This window comes from Gadus chalcogrammus, chromosome 23 (assembly GCF_026213295.1).
Source record: "Gadus chalcogrammus isolate NIFS_2021 chromosome 23, NIFS_Gcha_1.0, whole genome shotgun sequence".
Taxonomy (NCBI): domain Eukaryota; kingdom Metazoa; phylum Chordata; class Actinopteri; order Gadiformes; family Gadidae; genus Gadus; species Gadus chalcogrammus.
The window spans coordinates 5,560,038-5,577,173 of record NC_079434.1 but is presented as its reverse complement, the minus strand read 5'-3'; the positions used below and the strand labels follow the sequence as shown (position 1 = coordinate 5,577,173).

The 17,136-nt window shown below is 47.9% G+C and overlaps 3 protein-coding genes across 5 annotated transcripts; 1 reads left to right on the top strand and 2 right to left on the bottom strand.

Moving 5' to 3' along the window:
- Positions 1-14: 14 nt before the first annotated feature.
- On the top strand, positions 15-5,669 carry lrrc31 (leucine rich repeat containing 31). 3 transcript variants are annotated; one of them, XM_056584352.1, is made up of 10 exons: positions 15-678; positions 1,032-1,226; positions 1,665-1,808; positions 2,079-2,246; positions 2,384-2,548; positions 2,878-3,069; positions 3,451-3,618; positions 3,875-4,039; positions 4,302-4,457; positions 4,693-5,669. In XM_056584352.1, exons 1-10 carry the CDS (start codon positions 666-668, stop codon positions 5,094-5,096), a joined length of 1,770 nt encoding a protein of 589 aa, XP_056440327.1. In that variant the 5' UTR covers positions 15-665; the 3' UTR covers positions 5,097-5,669. The 3 variants fall into 3 exon arrangements, with proteins under 3 accessions (XP_056440327.1, XP_056440328.1, XP_056440326.1); XM_056584353.1 differs by having other exon boundaries at positions 1,623-1,808; positions 2,384-2,473; XM_056584351.1 differs by having other exon boundaries at positions 1,623-1,808.
- A 165-nt stretch (positions 5,670-5,834) lies between these two features.
- Positions 5,835-9,854, bottom strand: LOC130376946 (leucine-rich repeat-containing protein 34-like). The gene is made up of 10 exons (XM_056583878.1): positions 9,760-9,854; positions 9,469-9,572; positions 9,306-9,370; positions 8,905-8,991; positions 8,572-8,700; positions 8,214-8,309; positions 7,570-7,724; positions 6,689-6,844; positions 6,250-6,376; positions 5,835-6,080 (listed from the first exon to the last, which is right to left on the bottom strand). The coding sequence occupies exons 1-10, from the start codon at positions 9,852-9,854 to the stop codon at positions 5,883-5,885; spliced, it is 1,212 nt and encodes a 403-aa protein (XP_056439853.1). The 3' UTR covers positions 5,835-5,882.
- Positions 9,855-9,904: 50 nt separating this feature from the next.
- On the bottom strand, positions 9,905-16,512 carry LOC130377621 (myoneurin-like). The gene is made up of 9 exons (XM_056584775.1): positions 16,055-16,512; positions 15,310-15,593; positions 14,526-14,894; positions 13,813-14,147; positions 13,415-13,574; positions 12,888-13,066; positions 12,091-12,177; positions 11,799-11,924; positions 9,905-10,837 (listed from the first exon to the last, which is right to left on the bottom strand). Exons 1-9 carry the CDS (start codon positions 16,073-16,075, stop codon positions 10,455-10,457), a joined length of 1,944 nt encoding a protein of 647 aa, XP_056440750.1. The 5' UTR covers positions 16,076-16,512; the 3' UTR covers positions 9,905-10,454.
- Between the last annotated feature and the right edge of the window lie 624 nt (positions 16,513-17,136).

Here is a 17,136-nt window from a genome sequence, read left to right as displayed (position 1 = left end):
TCTGTTGTGGTACTGTTGCTAAAACCTATTCCGCATGCATTCATCTGGAGCACAGAATTAAATACGTTAAAGTTTTGATATAAGCTACAGGTATTTAATAAATGGGCTCATAGGAAAATAGGCCTGCCTGCTTTGAAAAACTGCCAACTGGACCGCACCAGCCTGGACGACACGGTACATATCTATCGGGTTGGTTGCTCCCTGTTCTTATTATAAACATGTGAAAAAGTGACAATGCAATGCATTTTGGTGGGGGGGGAATTGAAACCAAGCTCGAGCTGAATTTGTGGAAGCACGTTTTTTGAGACGCAACAGTTTACAAACGGCCCCCATATTTTGAATGTCACTGAAGTGAGTTACATTCGTTACATGCAGACAGCGCTGGTGTTTGTTTACCAAAGGTGTGCTCCTACTTCCGGGTTGATGGGGCACCTGAGCAGCACATGACCCCCCCCTCCCCGCTACGTGAAGATCGACCTGCTGAGGAACACCTACTTTGAAACAACACAAAAGATATGAAGCGTTAGAAGTGTCCAAACGTTATTGTCATAGACGCCGAGGTTATGTTGATTGTTCGTCAACGTCGATACAGTTGAATTGAACCTCTTGATTGTAGTTGGGAGGTCCAGCTGAGATCTTCAGACTTCGCCGGTCTTCAGTGTGGAATGGATTCTGAGGGTGAGGTGATCATGTTACGTGCATATGAAGTGATGTCTGGATGTTCACAATACAACTGAATCATGGCTGCTCGGACTTAAGTTTTGTGAAGTAAAACATAAGTAACACGGTAGCCACAGCTTTGTTTCTACGTTGGGATTTACAATTTGCTCAATTATTATAATTTTTTTGAAGTTTTAGTATATCACGAATAATGTAACATACAAATATTAATGCATTTGAGCTATTAAAAAAAGGCCTTATCTGGGCAATTTCAAGAAAAAATCCTTTATGATAAAGTTATAATATAATAGCCTTTATAATAGATGTGAGAAATTATAGATTTAAATTACACTTTTCTCTGTCATCATCAGGCCAGAAAGGGTGGGAGGTGGGCGTGAAGTTCTCTCCCCTGGACCTCATCATGAACCAGATCCGGAGGAAACGCTCGGCCACAGACAGGAAGACCTCAGCTCGCTTCCTGTCTCGCTCCTCATCAGGCAGAGTTGTGATCTCTGACCAGAGAGAGACGGATGGCAAAGAGGGGCGTGATGGAGCCTCGGATTCAGGTATGGAATTGTGCTCATAAGTTCTGATCATATCATGGCTGACACCTACAGTGCTTTCTGTGTGATTCAAATCCAAGAACGTATGGATGTAAGGCTCTGCAGCAATCAGTAGAAGATATTCATAGTTACATTAAGGAAATGATGTTCATAACAACATAAATATAATAAACCCGATGAGTTTCTGGGGTTGAATCCCAATGTTGACTACATGTAGTCCTCCTCGATCAAGTTACCTGACTCCTTCCTACTCCTTAATGTACTTCTCTGTCATTCCCTTTTGATAAAATTGTCACCAAAATACAAAATCTGACCAAATAGAACTGAAAGGCTAGTCCTCTGCTAGGAGGTATGGAGCTGTGCAGAATACGTTTGATGTATCATCATCATCATCACCAGACAGATCAGTGTGTGAAGGCCTGAGGGTTTCTGTGACTCCAGCGGTTCCCGAGGCGACGGAGAGCGAGGCAGACCAGGGATGGGGCCGTCTGTGTCTCTTCCTCCAGAGGCTGGGGAAGAAGGCGGACAGCCACGGCCTGAACCTGGCCCACTGTGACCTCACCGCCACAGACCTGCTGGAGCTTGGTGAACACACACGCACACGCAGGAGCACACACATACACAATCAAAGGCAAAAACGTGTGCACATAAAATTTGTGCCACCATCTTTAAGAGCATTCTTCATATCTCATATCTTGCATTTACACCAGGGGGCTAATGTACAGAACTGTGGATTCCTTGCAAACACTATTTCCCAACATGCATCACAGCTCGGTCCAACCACACCTGTCGATGAGGCGAGGACGTTTACCTCACAGGCTTAACGTCCTGCCGTCCCTCTTCATCTCTTGTCAGCCACGTTGCTCCACTGTCTGCCTCAGCTAGAGGAGATTGACCTCTCCTGGAACAACCTGATTGGGGGCTCCCTGTCGTCCCTGACCTCTCACCTCCAACAAGTGGCCAGGGTGCGAACCCTCCGGCTCTGCAGCTGCAGGCTGAATGCAGATGACATCGCGTCGCTAGGTGAGCGCCGTGTGTGGATAGGAATATCATCTCAATCCAATAAGCCTTGAAGAGTGGCAGTTGGTGCGTGTCCACCACGCCCACACAGCAGCCTGGTCCACCCCGTGCAGTTTATTGGTCGTTTTGGGTTTGTTTAGGCGCCGCTCTGCCGTCGGTTCCCCTCCTGGAGGTCCTGGACGTGTCCTGGAACGTGGGTGTCGGAGGCGGAGGTTTGCAGGGCCTGCTGGGTAAAGTCCCCCCCTCTCTGAGAGAGCTCCATGTGCAGGCCTGCCAGCTCACTACCGGTGACGCCCCTCTACTAGGTGGGTAGGGGATTCTGAGGAGGGTATTCAGAGATGCTACACTTGTGTTCATCTTTTGAATGTAATGTATATAGATTGTGATGGTCCGATCTACTTGTGATGTCACAGATTTCAGGGAAGTATGAAGCAGCCCTCCCTCCTCTGTTGAATGATCAGCGTTTATCCACCGGTGATCTGGAGACAATACAACAAGTTGTGTAGTTATAGGCTTCCAAGTGGAGCTAACCAAGAAATACATTTTAGAATGCCGGTCCATGATTCTTAAGTGCCCTGATCCGTTCCTTTTGGTCCCTGCATGACGTGGTTTGTGATGGACACCGTCTCTCCAGGAGACCTGGTGGGCAGGTTGCCCAAGCTGTGTGTCCTCGACGTGTCCGGTAACCCGCTGCTCGCTGAGGACACTCAGGAGTCAGACACTGGAGGTTTTGGACAACTGGCGGCCTCACTCTCCCACGCCCCCTGCCTCTCCAGGCTGGTACTGCAGGGCTGTGGGCTGACGTCTCACAGCCTCAAATCTCTTGGTACAAAACATACATCTTTATTATTACTACTAAAGGCGTTACAACATTAGGATGCTGATTTAGTAATAGACAGTGGTTAGTGTGTGTGTGTGTGTGTGTCTTTTTGTGTGTGTGTGTGTGTATGTGTGTGTGTGTGTGTGTGTGTGTGTGTGTGTGTGTGTGTGTGTGTGTGTGTTTTTGTGTGTGTGTGTGTGTTTAAAACGAGTGAACATGCCTACTCCCTCTAACCCTTAATGGCTCCAATATCTTCTTAAAGCATCCAGATAGTACGCAGGTAAAGAGTTCCCTTGCATTCAACCCTTAATGTGTTGGGGAATAACTTCTAATGATTATGAACATGAACCAGCGATGTCACAGTTTGTCTGGGGTCTGTCCCTGAAGGTGGTACGCTCCAGCAGCTCCCCGCGCTGCGTGAGTTGGACCTGTCCTGTAACAAAGGCCTGTCTGGTGGACTTTCCCAGCTGACGGCTCACCTGGCTCTCCTCGCACACCTGGAGAGCCTGGACCTGCACCTCTGCAACCTCACCCACGCCGACCTGCAGGCCCTGAGTGAGTCCGCCAATCAGAGCCTCGTGGTATCGAGGGGCCGGGTGATTGAGATCCACCGAGTAGAACCTGTGCCTGAATAAATGAACATCAGGAGGCAAAACAAATCAATATTTCTATCGTTCCCAATTCCTTTCACGCAAATACAACACCAACGTGACAAAATGTATCATTGGTCGTAATGAAATGGTTTTTTTTTTCTTTGCCAGGCAATTCCCAAGGTATATTTAAAGTGACAGTGTCTATCTTTCGTCTCCAGTCCAGGTGGTCCCTTCCCTGGGCAGGTTAACAGAGCTTGACGTGTCGTCCAATAAGGAGGTTGGGGGCGTGGTCCATTCTCTAGTCTCCTCCCTGCTGCTGCCACAGCTCAGACGCCTGCCACTCAACAGTTGTAGCCTGACTGCAGAGTCCTTCACAGCCTTTGGTACCAACACAGTCCTACTGGGAACTCTTTGTTCGCTGCTGATTAATATATTATATTGATATATTATGCATTTTTTTAAATGTATTTTCCAAATGTCATAACAAATGGCCAAGGATTAGATGAAGTACCAGAGACCAAAGCAAAGTCTCCTTGTTTCTAATGATCTGATCGCATCATTGAATAATAAACTTGTTTGAGTGTGTATGCGTGTGTATGTATACATGTGCATGTGTGTGCGTACGTGTGTGTGTTTGTTGTTCAGCTTTGGCAGTGCCGTACCTCAGCAGCGTGGAGGTGTCCTGGAACAAGGTGGTTGGCGGTCGCCTCGCGCTGCTATTGGATGCCCTAGAGCCATCAGTCATCAAGGAGCTCCGCCTCTCCAGCTGTCATCTCACCAGCGATGACCTGGGTCACCTCGGTAGCAAACACACACACACACACACACACACACACACACACACACACGCACACGCACATCTATCAACTCATACACACAGCCCACACACACCTGAAATGCCCATATGCACACCAGTAAACACAAACATAACCTAAAATACATAGACTGGCTGAAGCCCCTCCTGATCAATATAATATTTGCTTTTTGATACTGGAGCACCGACATTAGCATTGATCCGTGACTCCCTCCTGTGCAGCCGAGGTGTGTGGGCGGGGCTTGCTCTCCTCTCTGCGGGTGCTGGACCTCTCCTACAACGGCCAGGCGGCGGCGGGAGCAGAGGCCTGGGCCCCGCTCTTCACCGCCGGGGGCCTGGGCGGCCTGGGCTCCCTGGAGGTCATGGACCTCAGCCTGCGCCCCGCGGCCTCGGCGTCCTCCGCCGCCTGGCTGCCGTCCCTGCTCTCCTCCCTGCCCCGCCTCCCGGCCCTGACCCACCTGGCCATGCTGCGGTGGGGCCTGGGGGACCAGGCCCAGGGCCAGCTCCGCCACTCCCTCAGGAAGAGGGCCCTCCACGTGGAGTGGGACCCCCCCACCGGGGCCGGGGGCCAGGCCCCCCCACCGGGAGATCAGGACGGACCAGAGGAGGCGCTCTCTGAAGAGTAGGCGTGGAAAAGGGTTTGATTATTGGGTTGAAAGAAATAAGGGAGGGGCTGGAATTGAGCAGGATTTAATTTGATTGGCTGAGAGAATAAGAAGATTTGATGGTAGTGATTTGTTTTTTTTGAAGGACCCCTATTTGACAGGTGTGAACGTGATTAGCCAAGCTGATGCAAAGCCGGTCTACCAGCAGCAGCAATGAGGCTAGCACTGAAATAATTGAGTTGATGGACAATTATTGCATTAAATCAACAATGCTGATTACTTTGAATGTTGGAAAGGTTTGGAAGAGTTTATGGTTTTATATTCAAAGTTTTAGATACATGATTTATACACTTTTCTTGGCTAATTAAAGGACCTGGCAGTCAAAGGAACTTAATATTGATTTTGCTGTAATGATGCAGAATTGTTCAGTTTCTAAAACAGTAATTTTGTATTTTTCTTGATTGAAGCACATTTCAACACACCGAGCACTTTAAGAATATTTCTGATGCACACAAAAACAAAGAAAGACCATGTGGAAAATAGGATTTTTAAATAAATGTCCACTTTGTTTCACTAATAATAAATAATAAAGTTTCCGAGCATTCTGTTTCCAGTGTGTTGTGTATATATTATGAAAAAGCATTGAAATGAGTGTTACCAATTCATTGTTTTATTCAACCAAAAATGATCAAAGCTCGCTATCTCTGATACGACGACGGTAGAGATCTTCTCCCGGGTCGGGGGTTGAGGCCTGGTGGCTGGAGGCCTCCCATCATACCCGGGTATTGGGGGCGTAGTGGGGGTGTGTCAGGGTGTGAGTGCGGTGAGGGCCAGGGCAGCGTTGGTGGAGGGGCCGCCGTCGGCCCCATCGCTGGGCGTCCAGTAGTAGTGTCGCCTCAGGCCGTGGAAGACCTCGGCCAGGCTCACGCGGCCGTCCACCTCGTATGGGCTCACGTCCGTGTGACCCGGGGCCAGCCGGCCACACGCCATCAGCTCGCTGAACGCCTGAGGAGAACCAGAGGGGGGGAATAGGGCGCTTGTGTTGGGGACTGTTGTGTGAGCACTTATATGGGGTCGTTTTTGTAAAGTTTGTGTGTGTGTGTGTGTCTGTGTGTGTGTGTCTGTGCGTGTGTGTGTGTGTGTGTGAATGTTAGCGTTTGTGATTGTGTGTTACCTGACAGACGGGCTCATGCAGATTGTTCCCCCAGATGTAGACGTGGGTTAGCGTATTGCTGGCCTTCATAGCCTGCGCCAAAGCCAGAAGACCTGGGCTTTCTATGTTGTTACTGGTTACAGAGAGCCTGGGAGAAAAGAGAGAGAGGGACGGTCTAGAAGAGAGGATTCTTGAACACATGACACATGACAAACACATGAATGAACAGAAATACAACTACACACATTAATACACCCACACGTATATATAATGTGTGTATGATTGTGTGTATGTGTATTTGTGTGTGTGTGTGTATCCACGTACCTGTGTGTTTTTATGTGGGTCATGGGGTGTGTGTATGCGTGTGTGTGTTTGTGTCTTTCTTTATGTATGTTGGTGTGGTGTGTGTCTGTGTGTATACATATGTATGTGAGTGTGTGTCTGTGTGTGTGTGCCTCACGCCTTGAGGCCACAGGCGGGGGACTCAATGGCCTCGCTGAGGCTCGCTGCGCCCTCGTCTTCGATCCGATTGGACGACAGGTCCAGGATCTGCAGTGCGCTGTTGCTCTTCAGAACCCCCGACAGAGTTTGTGCCCCGTCGCGAGACAATTGGTTACTATGGAAACACAGGCGTCCTCTTCAATCATTAAGCCTGCATAACTAGATGCACTGAAAATGGAAAGAAGGTTTTTACTCAAACAATTACAACCCATTCTTATTTATATTTACTTGTTGGCTGTTGAGGAAGCTGGAAATGTAAGTGTGTGTTGGTGTAACACATTATACCAATTCTTAAATCGTTACAATGAACCTTGATGTCAAAGAATTGATTTTAAAATATAATTCCCTACATGGTTTAGGGCTAAGTTATATAACTGATATTTTTCCACTACATAAGCCTCCTAGACCACGAAAATCTTCTGAGACCAATCTGTAAATTATCCCCAGAGTAAACAAGAAACATGGGAAAGCAGGATTAAGTTACTATGCAACAAATAGCTGTAATAAACTCCCTGAGGCTTGCCCCAACTATGACCACTTATAGAACAAGACAGAAGACTGCTTTAGCTTTCTGCTTAATCTTAAATACTTTCTAAAGTGCATTTCTTAGCTTTGCCTTCTTTTTGACAATGTTTTTATGTGAAGCACTTTGAGTCTGCCTCGTGTATTAAAAGTGCCACATAAATAAAGTCGCCTTGCCTTGTTTCATCTCCTGAGCTGCTGCTCGTTGTACAATGAATGTGCGCAGGACGATAAACCCATTTTGACCTATAGCACGTCATGTATCATACATAATATTGCACTTTGTCTCAGGGATTGAGACCAGGGGTGAGTCCGCACCAGCGCAGGTCCAGGTATCGCAGGCTGTGATTGGCTCTCAGGCCCTCGGCCAGTCTCTCCATCCCAGAGTCGGTGAAGGCCATCTTCCCCAGGTGGAGCTCCCGCAGAGTCTGGTTCAGCCTCAACATGGCTGACAGGTGCACCGCCGTCTCGTCCTGATGCAGGGAGCAAGGTCCCGTATAACATAAAGTGAACCTACTGCATGAACGCACCCACTCAGCACATGTGGCTGCAGGACAGCTTGACGCAGGACGGTTATGAAGGAGATTATGGTAACTTTGGTTAATAGAGATATCTACACAGATATCATATAGACGTGTAAATAATAGGATGATTCAGGCACAATAAAATATAAAATAAAACTTAAAAAAAACAAAACACACACACACACACACACACTAACCACTGTCTATTACTAAATCAGCATTCTAATGTTGTAAAAATAGACACTGAAGTAAAGAGTGACATGTGGATGTCGGCGTGGTTAGGATGCAATAAAAAGATACCAGTAAGTGTGTGTGTGTGTGTGTGTGTGTGTGTGTGTGTGTGTGTGTGTGTGTGTGTGTGTGTGTGTGTGTGTGTGTGTGTGTGTGTGTGTGTGTGTGTGTGTGTGTGTGTGTGTGGCAGGAGCTGTGTGTGTGTACCTGTCGACTGAAGAGTAAGGGTCTGGAGATGTTCAGAGAGAGAAGGCTGGTGTTGCTTTTCAGCACGATGGCGAAGGCTATAACACACTGAGTACCCTACACGCACAAAACAAACGCACACATCAAATAAAATAATGATCAAAATGGGTTCTTCCACCATTTTGACAGTACGAGGATGTGTGTGTGTGTGTGTATGTGTGTGTGTGTGTGTGTGTGTGTGTGTGTGTGTGTGTGTGTGTGTGTGTGTGTGTGTGTGTGTGTTTGTGTGGAGGTGTTTGTGTAAGGTGTGTGTGTGTGTGTGCGTGTGTGTGTGTTTGTGTGGAGGTGTTTGTGTAAGGTGTGTGTGTGTTCACCGTACCAGGTCGCAGTCGGCAAGATCTAACTCCTGCAGAGTGTGGTTGATCTGGAGCATGCTGGCAAAACACATTCCTCCTCTGTTCCCAATCTTGTTCCCTGTCAGTCTGACAGAGAGGAGACACTGGTTGTTCTAGAGAGAGAGAGAGAGAGAGAGAGAGAGAGAGAGAGAGTATATAAATAAATCATAAATTACAAATAAAAGTTGAAATACTATTGTCCTTCTCCAGACACATTCATACAAAGAAAAATACAGGTGTGTAAGAGTGTGTGTGTGTGCGTGTGCGTGTGCGTGTGCGTGTGCGTGTGTGTGTGTGTGCGTTAGTGTGTTACTCACATGCAGGCTTTTGGCGACTGTCTCAGCTCCATCAGTGAGTATGTTGTTACCCATGAGGTCCACAAAACGCAGGGTGGAAGTCACCTCCTGGCAAAATTAAAACCCCTCTTAAACCATCAATAGCACTATGTAACCCACACAGGAGTTACACATTTAACTCTTGTAAAGTGTATATCATTTTTCTGTCTTACCAGATACTTTGGGAGCTAACATAACTTCATTTCAAAATGCATGAATTATACCATACTATTGTAGGATTGTATTTTCTTTAAGAAAACATAAGAAAGTATACATAGGTATATTTTCTTAGGCTTAAGTGGAGAATACTTATAGATTAAATAATTGTATCAGTCTCATCACAACTCATTTATGCTGTAATGTAGGCCTACTACCACTCTTACTTGTATGAGGTCAGCGAGGTGTCGGGCTCCCACGTCAGAGATATCATTGTACCTTAGGTCAAGACCTGCCATTTAAAACACAGCATAACAGCAGACTAGGGTTAAGGTCTACGGTTAATGTTGGGTTCAATGTGCTGGGCAGAATGTCTATTCATTAATTTACCTGTCGTTCCCGTGTTGAGGAAACAGCGCGAGAGGACAAGTACATCGTCGTCGCTTAGTTTTTGCACCCGTTTAAGACGATCGTTCCCCGTCAGTTTGACATCTCTATCAAACACATAAGCACAGCTAGCTACATTTGGCGATTTAACTAGGTTTAATACACAAATTTTGTAGCACGACAAGAGTTATATATATATACCCCCCCACCACCCCGGGTATATAGGGGGCCAAATCGGCGATAGCAAAAATGTAAAACTTTGTATCTTAACAAAATTAAAAAGTATTCTCTTACGTTGTCGCTGAATCGGTTAATACTTCTAAAATGTAAGGGTTAAGAGGAATATGGAGTTGGTCGCACATAGCGCTGTAGAGCAGCGGGACGGACATGCTGCGTGGGCCCGGACCTTCAGCGGGGTTGCTATGGCAACGGGACGCAGGCCATGGTAGAACAATGAAGCCATGTTTTACATTTTAATAGACCAAACCTCAACAGCCGATTGAAAAGCAAGTGACAAACGCAAATATGGTTATGCATTACCAAGGCAATCGGCTAATTAACATATTATTGCAATTCATTTACAGAATGTATTTTTTTGTACAAAACTGACAACCAGATGCAGTATGAATCTTTCTACTCACATAGGCCTAGAATGACCCGATGAAGAGGTTAAAGTAAGGTTTGAACTTGAAATCAACCAACACGTCTAGTGAACAATTACTCACAGAACTCACTCCTGAACTTCGATTAAAAGTTTAAAGTGTGATCCAGCTTCTATTTTTTCTTAAATAATCGTCCAACTCGGCAAGAAAAAACATTTGACTGCTAAATATCAATCACGCACTGCTACTGGGATAGCTGCAGGTTAGCAACGGAACAGATTCAGCGAACAACAGGCCAGGCCCACCCATGTAACCCTCATGTGTATTTTCGAAAATAAAAACTAGAACTAAAATTCAGTGGTTCGACGTAGCGAGACGCATGCAGAGTCAGTCTTGCTGTTGTATGGAGGCCCCGGCCTCGGCGTTGTCCAGGGTCTGGATGATCACGATCTCCTGCACGCTCTGGGGCGGCGAGGACGGCCGCAGCTGCTCCACCAGCGCGTGCAGGGCGTCCGAGCTGATGGTGGTTGTTTGGCTCTCCTGGCTGGGTTCAAAGGTCACAGAGTCTAGGCCGGGGTCGCTGGTGGTGGTGATGACCGTGTCCGTCTGCTCCACCTTGAAGCACTGCGCCGGGAGCCCCAGTGTGACCCTGGGGGTCTGGGAGGCGTGGTGATGGGGCCCGCCGTCCGAGACGCCCAGCAGGGCCTTGCTGCTCTGGGGCAGCTTGCTCTGGACGAAGGCCACCGGGTGGCTGGAGGCCAGGTACAGCACTGCACGGGGGTCAAGGGGCGGGGGGCGGGGGGATACAGACACATACACAGTTGTAACCTTCTGCACAGAGAACGAACATCGTTGTGCGTATGCGTGTCTGTGTTTAGGAATAATCCCTTTGAAATATTCAAATTGTTCGACGTCTGACCATGCGTCAGAATCGTGCGGTCACAGCCAGGGTTTATTTTTTATGATCTTTTAAAATAATAATTAAAAAATATATAGCTGCGAGGTGCAATGTGGGGGTCAAGCAGAGTAGGACTCCATAAACTAATTTTGCTGGACAGACATAATCAGTCAGGTGGCTACATGATGGCCGTCTCAGTGAATTCACCTACAATGAAAGCTGTTGGAAAATGGAAACACACTGAAGTTGCCTTCTAAAAGGGTCAGAATAGACTTGCTGCTAACAACGCCCCCCTTGGCGTTGAATGTGCCCAATTATTTGGGCATCATCATGATAGGGTCATACGGCTATGAGCCAAGTTTGGTTTGGATACAGGAAGGCCTGCTTTGAACTCGGCATGGCCCAAGGATTCCAATGATACCTTGTTTGTGAATATTGGATGAATGGGTCAAAAGTTATAAACATGAATGCATGTCCAACTAAGACCTGTAACTGGCGCTGGAGATCATTAGCTAGCGACCTCAAAATTGCTGTGAGGGATCATGGGACCGTCTTGAATCAGTGTGCCAAATTTCACAACTTTTGACCATGGCGTTCTATGGGCTGCCATAGACTCCCATGGCAGGAAAATAATAATAAGAAAACGTACAATAACAATGGTTGTCTCGCAGCTAGCGTTCTTTTTTTTTATTATTGCTTTATCAACCCAAGTCGGGAAACGTGGAGTAGAGATGATCGAGGCAGTGCATGGACTCAAAAATAGCAAATGTTTCTAAATAACAATGGAGTATACCAAACATATTTCACAATAAAAGTCTCCTTGCACTGCTGACCTGCGCGTGCTCGCTCCTTGTGGTGGCGGACCTCGTCTGCGTGGGCCTTCTTCTGGTGCTTCATCATGTTCTTCACACTGGCAAAGCGGTTCCCACACAGCAGACACTGGACGCTCGGGTTCCCCTCTACACACACACACACACACACACACGCACGCACACAACCTGGTTAGTTAATCTGTTGTTCGAGGAACACTCAAATACAAGAACAGTCACCGAAACGTAAAAATCTGTGTGCCTGGGGGGACTTAGCTCATTCTTTATTCATTTTACGTTTGTCGCTGGAACTCACCAGGGTGCAGCCTGCGGACGTGCTTCTTCTGCTCCGACGACGTCATGAAGCTGGCATCACAGTGAGAGCACTTGTATGGGGTCACACCTGGCACACAGAAACACACAGAAACATCTGTATCCAGTCTCTTCCTAGTGACCTGAGCAATTATGGGGTCATTCTGGGGACTTTTACGCTATGATGCGTGGGTAAAATTGACACATATGATAATATATATTTAATAATAATAAACATATTTCATTTCCATGCATTACTACATACCAAGATACAGGTTAAAAGTGTAATTTCAATAATTGTATGATCCAGCAGACCTACTGTGCTATAGCGGAAGCTTTGGGGGGAGATGGGACAGACGATTGGTTTCCTGTTTCATTTCAGAGATATTCTACCAAGAGAAACCCATGAGCAAATAGATGAAGCTTTCAGAGGGGGTAAGTAAATAAGTTTACTTCTACAGTGTCCACAGTGTTGATTTGAAACCTTTACAGACACTTTTTCCACAGTGACGGAAAGTTTGCTAGTGCTGGCTGAGATTGTTGTCGCCAATAACAGATCCGCACCTACCGCCATATGATTGTGTTTTTGTGTGTGTGTGTGTGTGTGTGTGTGTGTGTGTGTGTGTGTGTGTGTGTGTGTGTGTGTGTGTGTGTGTGTGTGTGTGTGTGTGTGTGTGTGTGTGTGTGTGTGTGTGTGTGTGTGTGTGTTGCTGGCTCACCTGTGTGTGTGGTTGCGTGGTTGTGATTGCGTGCTGCTTCCTCACCTGTGTGTGTGTGTGTGTGTGCGTGCTGCTGGCTCACCTGTGTGTTTGCGGGTGTGCGTGATGAGGGAGGAGGAGACGGAGAAGGACATGCCACAGGTGTCGCACTGGTAGGGCTTCTCCCCCGTGTGGCGACGCTTGTGATAGGTCAGCGTGCTGGATTGGGCGAACGTCTGGCCGCACACGTCACACACGTATGGCTTATCCCCGCTGTGCAGTCTTCAGGGAAACATATTGAAATATTAGATTGAAGTTTTTTTAGTGGGGGGCTTCAGAGACAAATGCTGTGTCTGGTCCATACATTTCTGAATGGGAATTGAACCCCTTATTCTTATTTGAAATGTATGAAGTGTAGAGGACAACACACACACACACACACACACACACACACACACACACACACACACACACACACCCACACACACACACACACACACACACACACACACACACACACACACACACACACACACACACACACACACACACACACACACACACACACACACGTGGTTGTAAAAGACATGTACCGAGTGAAAATCCCAGAACATATTGAACAGGCTGTACCTGATGTGCATTTTGTAGTTGGAGGAGGTGGCGAACTTGAGGCCGCAGTGCTCACAGCCGAAGGGCTTCTCCTGGCCGTGGTGCATGCGACAGTGGGCGATCAGCTGGCACTTCTGGGCAAAACACTTGTCACACTGGGTACATGTGAATGGCTTCTCTCCTGCCATAGAAAGAGAGAGAGTAAAAGAGCGGTTAGGCTGTTTGAATGTCAGCCGCATGGTTCTGCAATTCGAAACCATGATGTCCGCAGTGAGCCAGAGACGTAGCCCCTACCTGATCATCAATGTCATGATAATAACTATCCATAATTCCACATTCAGGTCCACCCCCCCGCGACCGTTAAGAACCAAGATGGCCGCCAGGTGAATACGGTCCATTGCCGCCCCCCGTGGTCTCACCTGTGTGTACGCGCAGGTGCGTCTTCAGCTGCGTGGCCTGCCGGAATGTCTTGGAGCAGAACAGGCATTTGAAGGGCTTCAGCCCCCGGTGGATCTTCATGTGCCGCCGCAGGCTGCTGGCCTCGGTGAACAGACGGCTGCACTCGGTGCACGCCACCGACTTCCGCTCCTTGTCCTCGGGGCTCTGGCTCCTCCTCCCCGACGGCTCGACGTCCGGCACCCAGTCGCTGTCGCCGAAGTCCAGCCCCGCGTTGCTCTCCTCCAGCTCCTCCTTCTTGCCGACGTTGTTGTCGTTGTTGTCGTTGTTGTTAATGTTGTTGTTGTTGTTGTTTGCCCTTTCACCCTCGCCCTCCTCCCCTCCCCCCTTCCTCTCCTCGCCGCCGCCCTCCTCCTCATCTTCATCCTCCTCCTCCTCCTCCTCCTCTTCGTCGCGGCCTACGCGGCTCAGGGCCGGCCTCCCCCTGCCTCGGCCCCGCCCCCTGCCCCTCCCTCTGCCTCTGCCCCTCGGTCTGCCGGCCCTCCCCGCCCCGACCCCCCAGCGCCCCCTCTTGGCCGGAGGGGGGCTCCGGCACGCCGAGGGGTCTGCGTCGTCGTCCGCAGCGTCGTCCCCCGTGGCGCCGACGCCGTCCCCCGCGATGGCCTCGTGGCTCTGGGCCCCGGCCCTGCCCCTCCCCCGGGGCCGGCCCCTCCCCCTGCCCCGCCCTCGGCCCCGCCCCCTCCCCCGGTGGCCTCGGCTCAGCGGCGTGTCCTCGGAGTCGCTGGTGGGCGTGGTGGTCTCGAAGTCGCTGTAGATCTTGGGCTTGCGGCCCCTCTTCCTGCCCAGGGGCTCCGGGGCGTCCCACCGGGCCGAGCGGCCCCCGGCGCCTCCCACCCCGCCGTCGTCGTCGTCCTCATCGTTCCCGTCCCGCTCCTCCCCGTCCGAGAGCAGGGAGGTGCCGGCCTGGGGGTCCGGGCTGAGGGGGGGGGAGGAGCAGGCGGGGTCGTACTCCTTCTCCAGCCCCTCTGGGTTCTCCTCCAGGTAGCGCGTGGCCTCCGGCATGCCCAGGAACACGGCCGCTCCGCGCACGTCCGCCAGCCGGTCTCTGCAACGACAACCAAGGCTTGCATCACTTCCTGCACAATCCCTGGAGCGTGGAGGACCGTCCTTCTGGGACCCCGGTCCACCTGTGGCTCAAAGCTCCAGAGGACCCTGAGGCCAGCAGGCTTCATCAGGAGGGCCCCAGCGGACAGAATCCACCTCTTCCCACGCCTTGACTACCAATGTATAGATAAAAATATACATATTTATACAGATTATACAGATGACTATCATTTGTAATAAATATCTTAATTGATCCTTCCATCATGTGTGGGCTCCCCTCTCTGTTGCAATCCCAGAATTTTGTCGTAGCTCATCTAAAAAACTGCTGTATAACTATCAAAAGTTCAACAGGATGCTTGGACATTTTATGTCCAACCATCCACTTGTAGACAAGCGTTTCCGTCCGTCCTCCTTACCGGCTGAGGCTCATGTGGCCCGTGTAGGCGAACTCCAGAAGCTTCTCCAGGGCGAAGCGACTGACCTTGTCGGGGTCCAGGGTGGTCAGCCCCGGGCCCCTCTCTGTCTGGGAGGAGAAATACTCGCTGAACGCAGCCAGAATGTTGTGGTGGGCCCGGAACTCCACGTCGCTCACTGCCACAGTGATGTCACACAGGAAGTCCATCTCCCGCTGCTGCAGGAGACGCTGCAGGAGGAGCCGGCCGTGACTCATCTTGTGCACCATCGTTGTTGCCTGGAGACGCTGATGGCGAGAAGAGAGATGCAAATGTCGTTTAAGAGCTGAACTTTTTACTGAAGAGCAACAGCATTGGGTTAGAGGGAGCAACTCACAGCAACAGATGACAATACAACACAAATGTATTTGAACTAAAATATGTTAACCATTTAAATAAAATATTTTAACTAATATATAAGTGTAAGAAAAATATTTTAAAAGCATTTATATGTCCGGTATAAATAAAGATATAATAGGCCTATACAGCATTTTTTTTATTTTGTTATTATTAATGTATTATATATCTGCAAAATAACTTTAGTCAATTCACCAATCTTAAAAAAAAGTGATTTAATGTTACAGCGTTATGTACCAGTCTAACTGTTTATCAAATGTTACCAATAACAAGCAAATGCTTATTTGATGTAAGCAAATAAGACACTTGATTACATCAACACAAAAGCCCTTATCTTTGTGTAATCCAATACCTCAATGCAAAAGCTCTTCATCAATGTAGCCAATTCTGAAATGTCGCTTTTAAAAAATAAAAGCTCCACCGGTTATCGGGCCTCAACGGAGTCGCTTGTTTGCTAACGTAAGAGTGCTGTCGTGTACTAATTATTGATACATTTTAAGACATGTATGCTAGGTATACACGTATTGAACTATTTCAATAGTTGTGTGTGTGCATTAGATAACTTCTGCACATAAGCATTGTGCGTAAGAATGCTTTGTTAATCTAAAAATATATTCGACACATGAAAAGCGCGCAAAACATTGTGCTCTTATTTCGAAGGTTGGACGAGGTTTCGTACCAACAGCCATTTCATGAGTTAAATCGCTTCTAAAACAATCCGAAAACATAAATGAGAATGTGTGATTGCAATGTAGACAGAATAGATTAAAACGCGTGATACACATGTCGAATGATCTTTTATATATAGAAAAGTACCTTTTAATATCCTCATTGGGCAGCCATTTTTCGGTTTCGTCAGAGCATCTGGAAGTCTCGCGATGATGAACGTGGTTTAAAGATACAGCAACTAAACAGGGACGTGTGGTAGGGGGGACCATAGACATCATATATGATGTCTATGGGGGGGACCCAATGGGGAATTTTTGATACTAATATGAGGACTGACTGGGTTGGTTAGATGGTTTAACTTTATAACAAATCGATGCGTTAATGTTCAACGCCATATTGATCTTCTCTTTCATTTTGTGTGTGTCATTGTTTAAAGTGTACGGCAAAACACCAGAAAGGGTGTCGCATACTTTTGTGTGTCCCAAACAAGCCATAATCAATTTGCAAGATATGGGGATCAGATACTAGATACGTATGTAGTTTATTTCTGTCTAACTATTTTAGAATAGGTTAGCCCTGTGACTCTGTCTGAATGCAATTGTATGGCTTCGTAATTTATAAACAAGGAACATTTAGAATAATACAAATTGCAATATGTGTGCAATTAAAGATGATTACCAGAGCTGGTGAATGCGTAATAATATTCTGCAGATTACTGATGAGAAAACATGTTTGAGCCAAAAATGATAAATCAAATATTTGTGA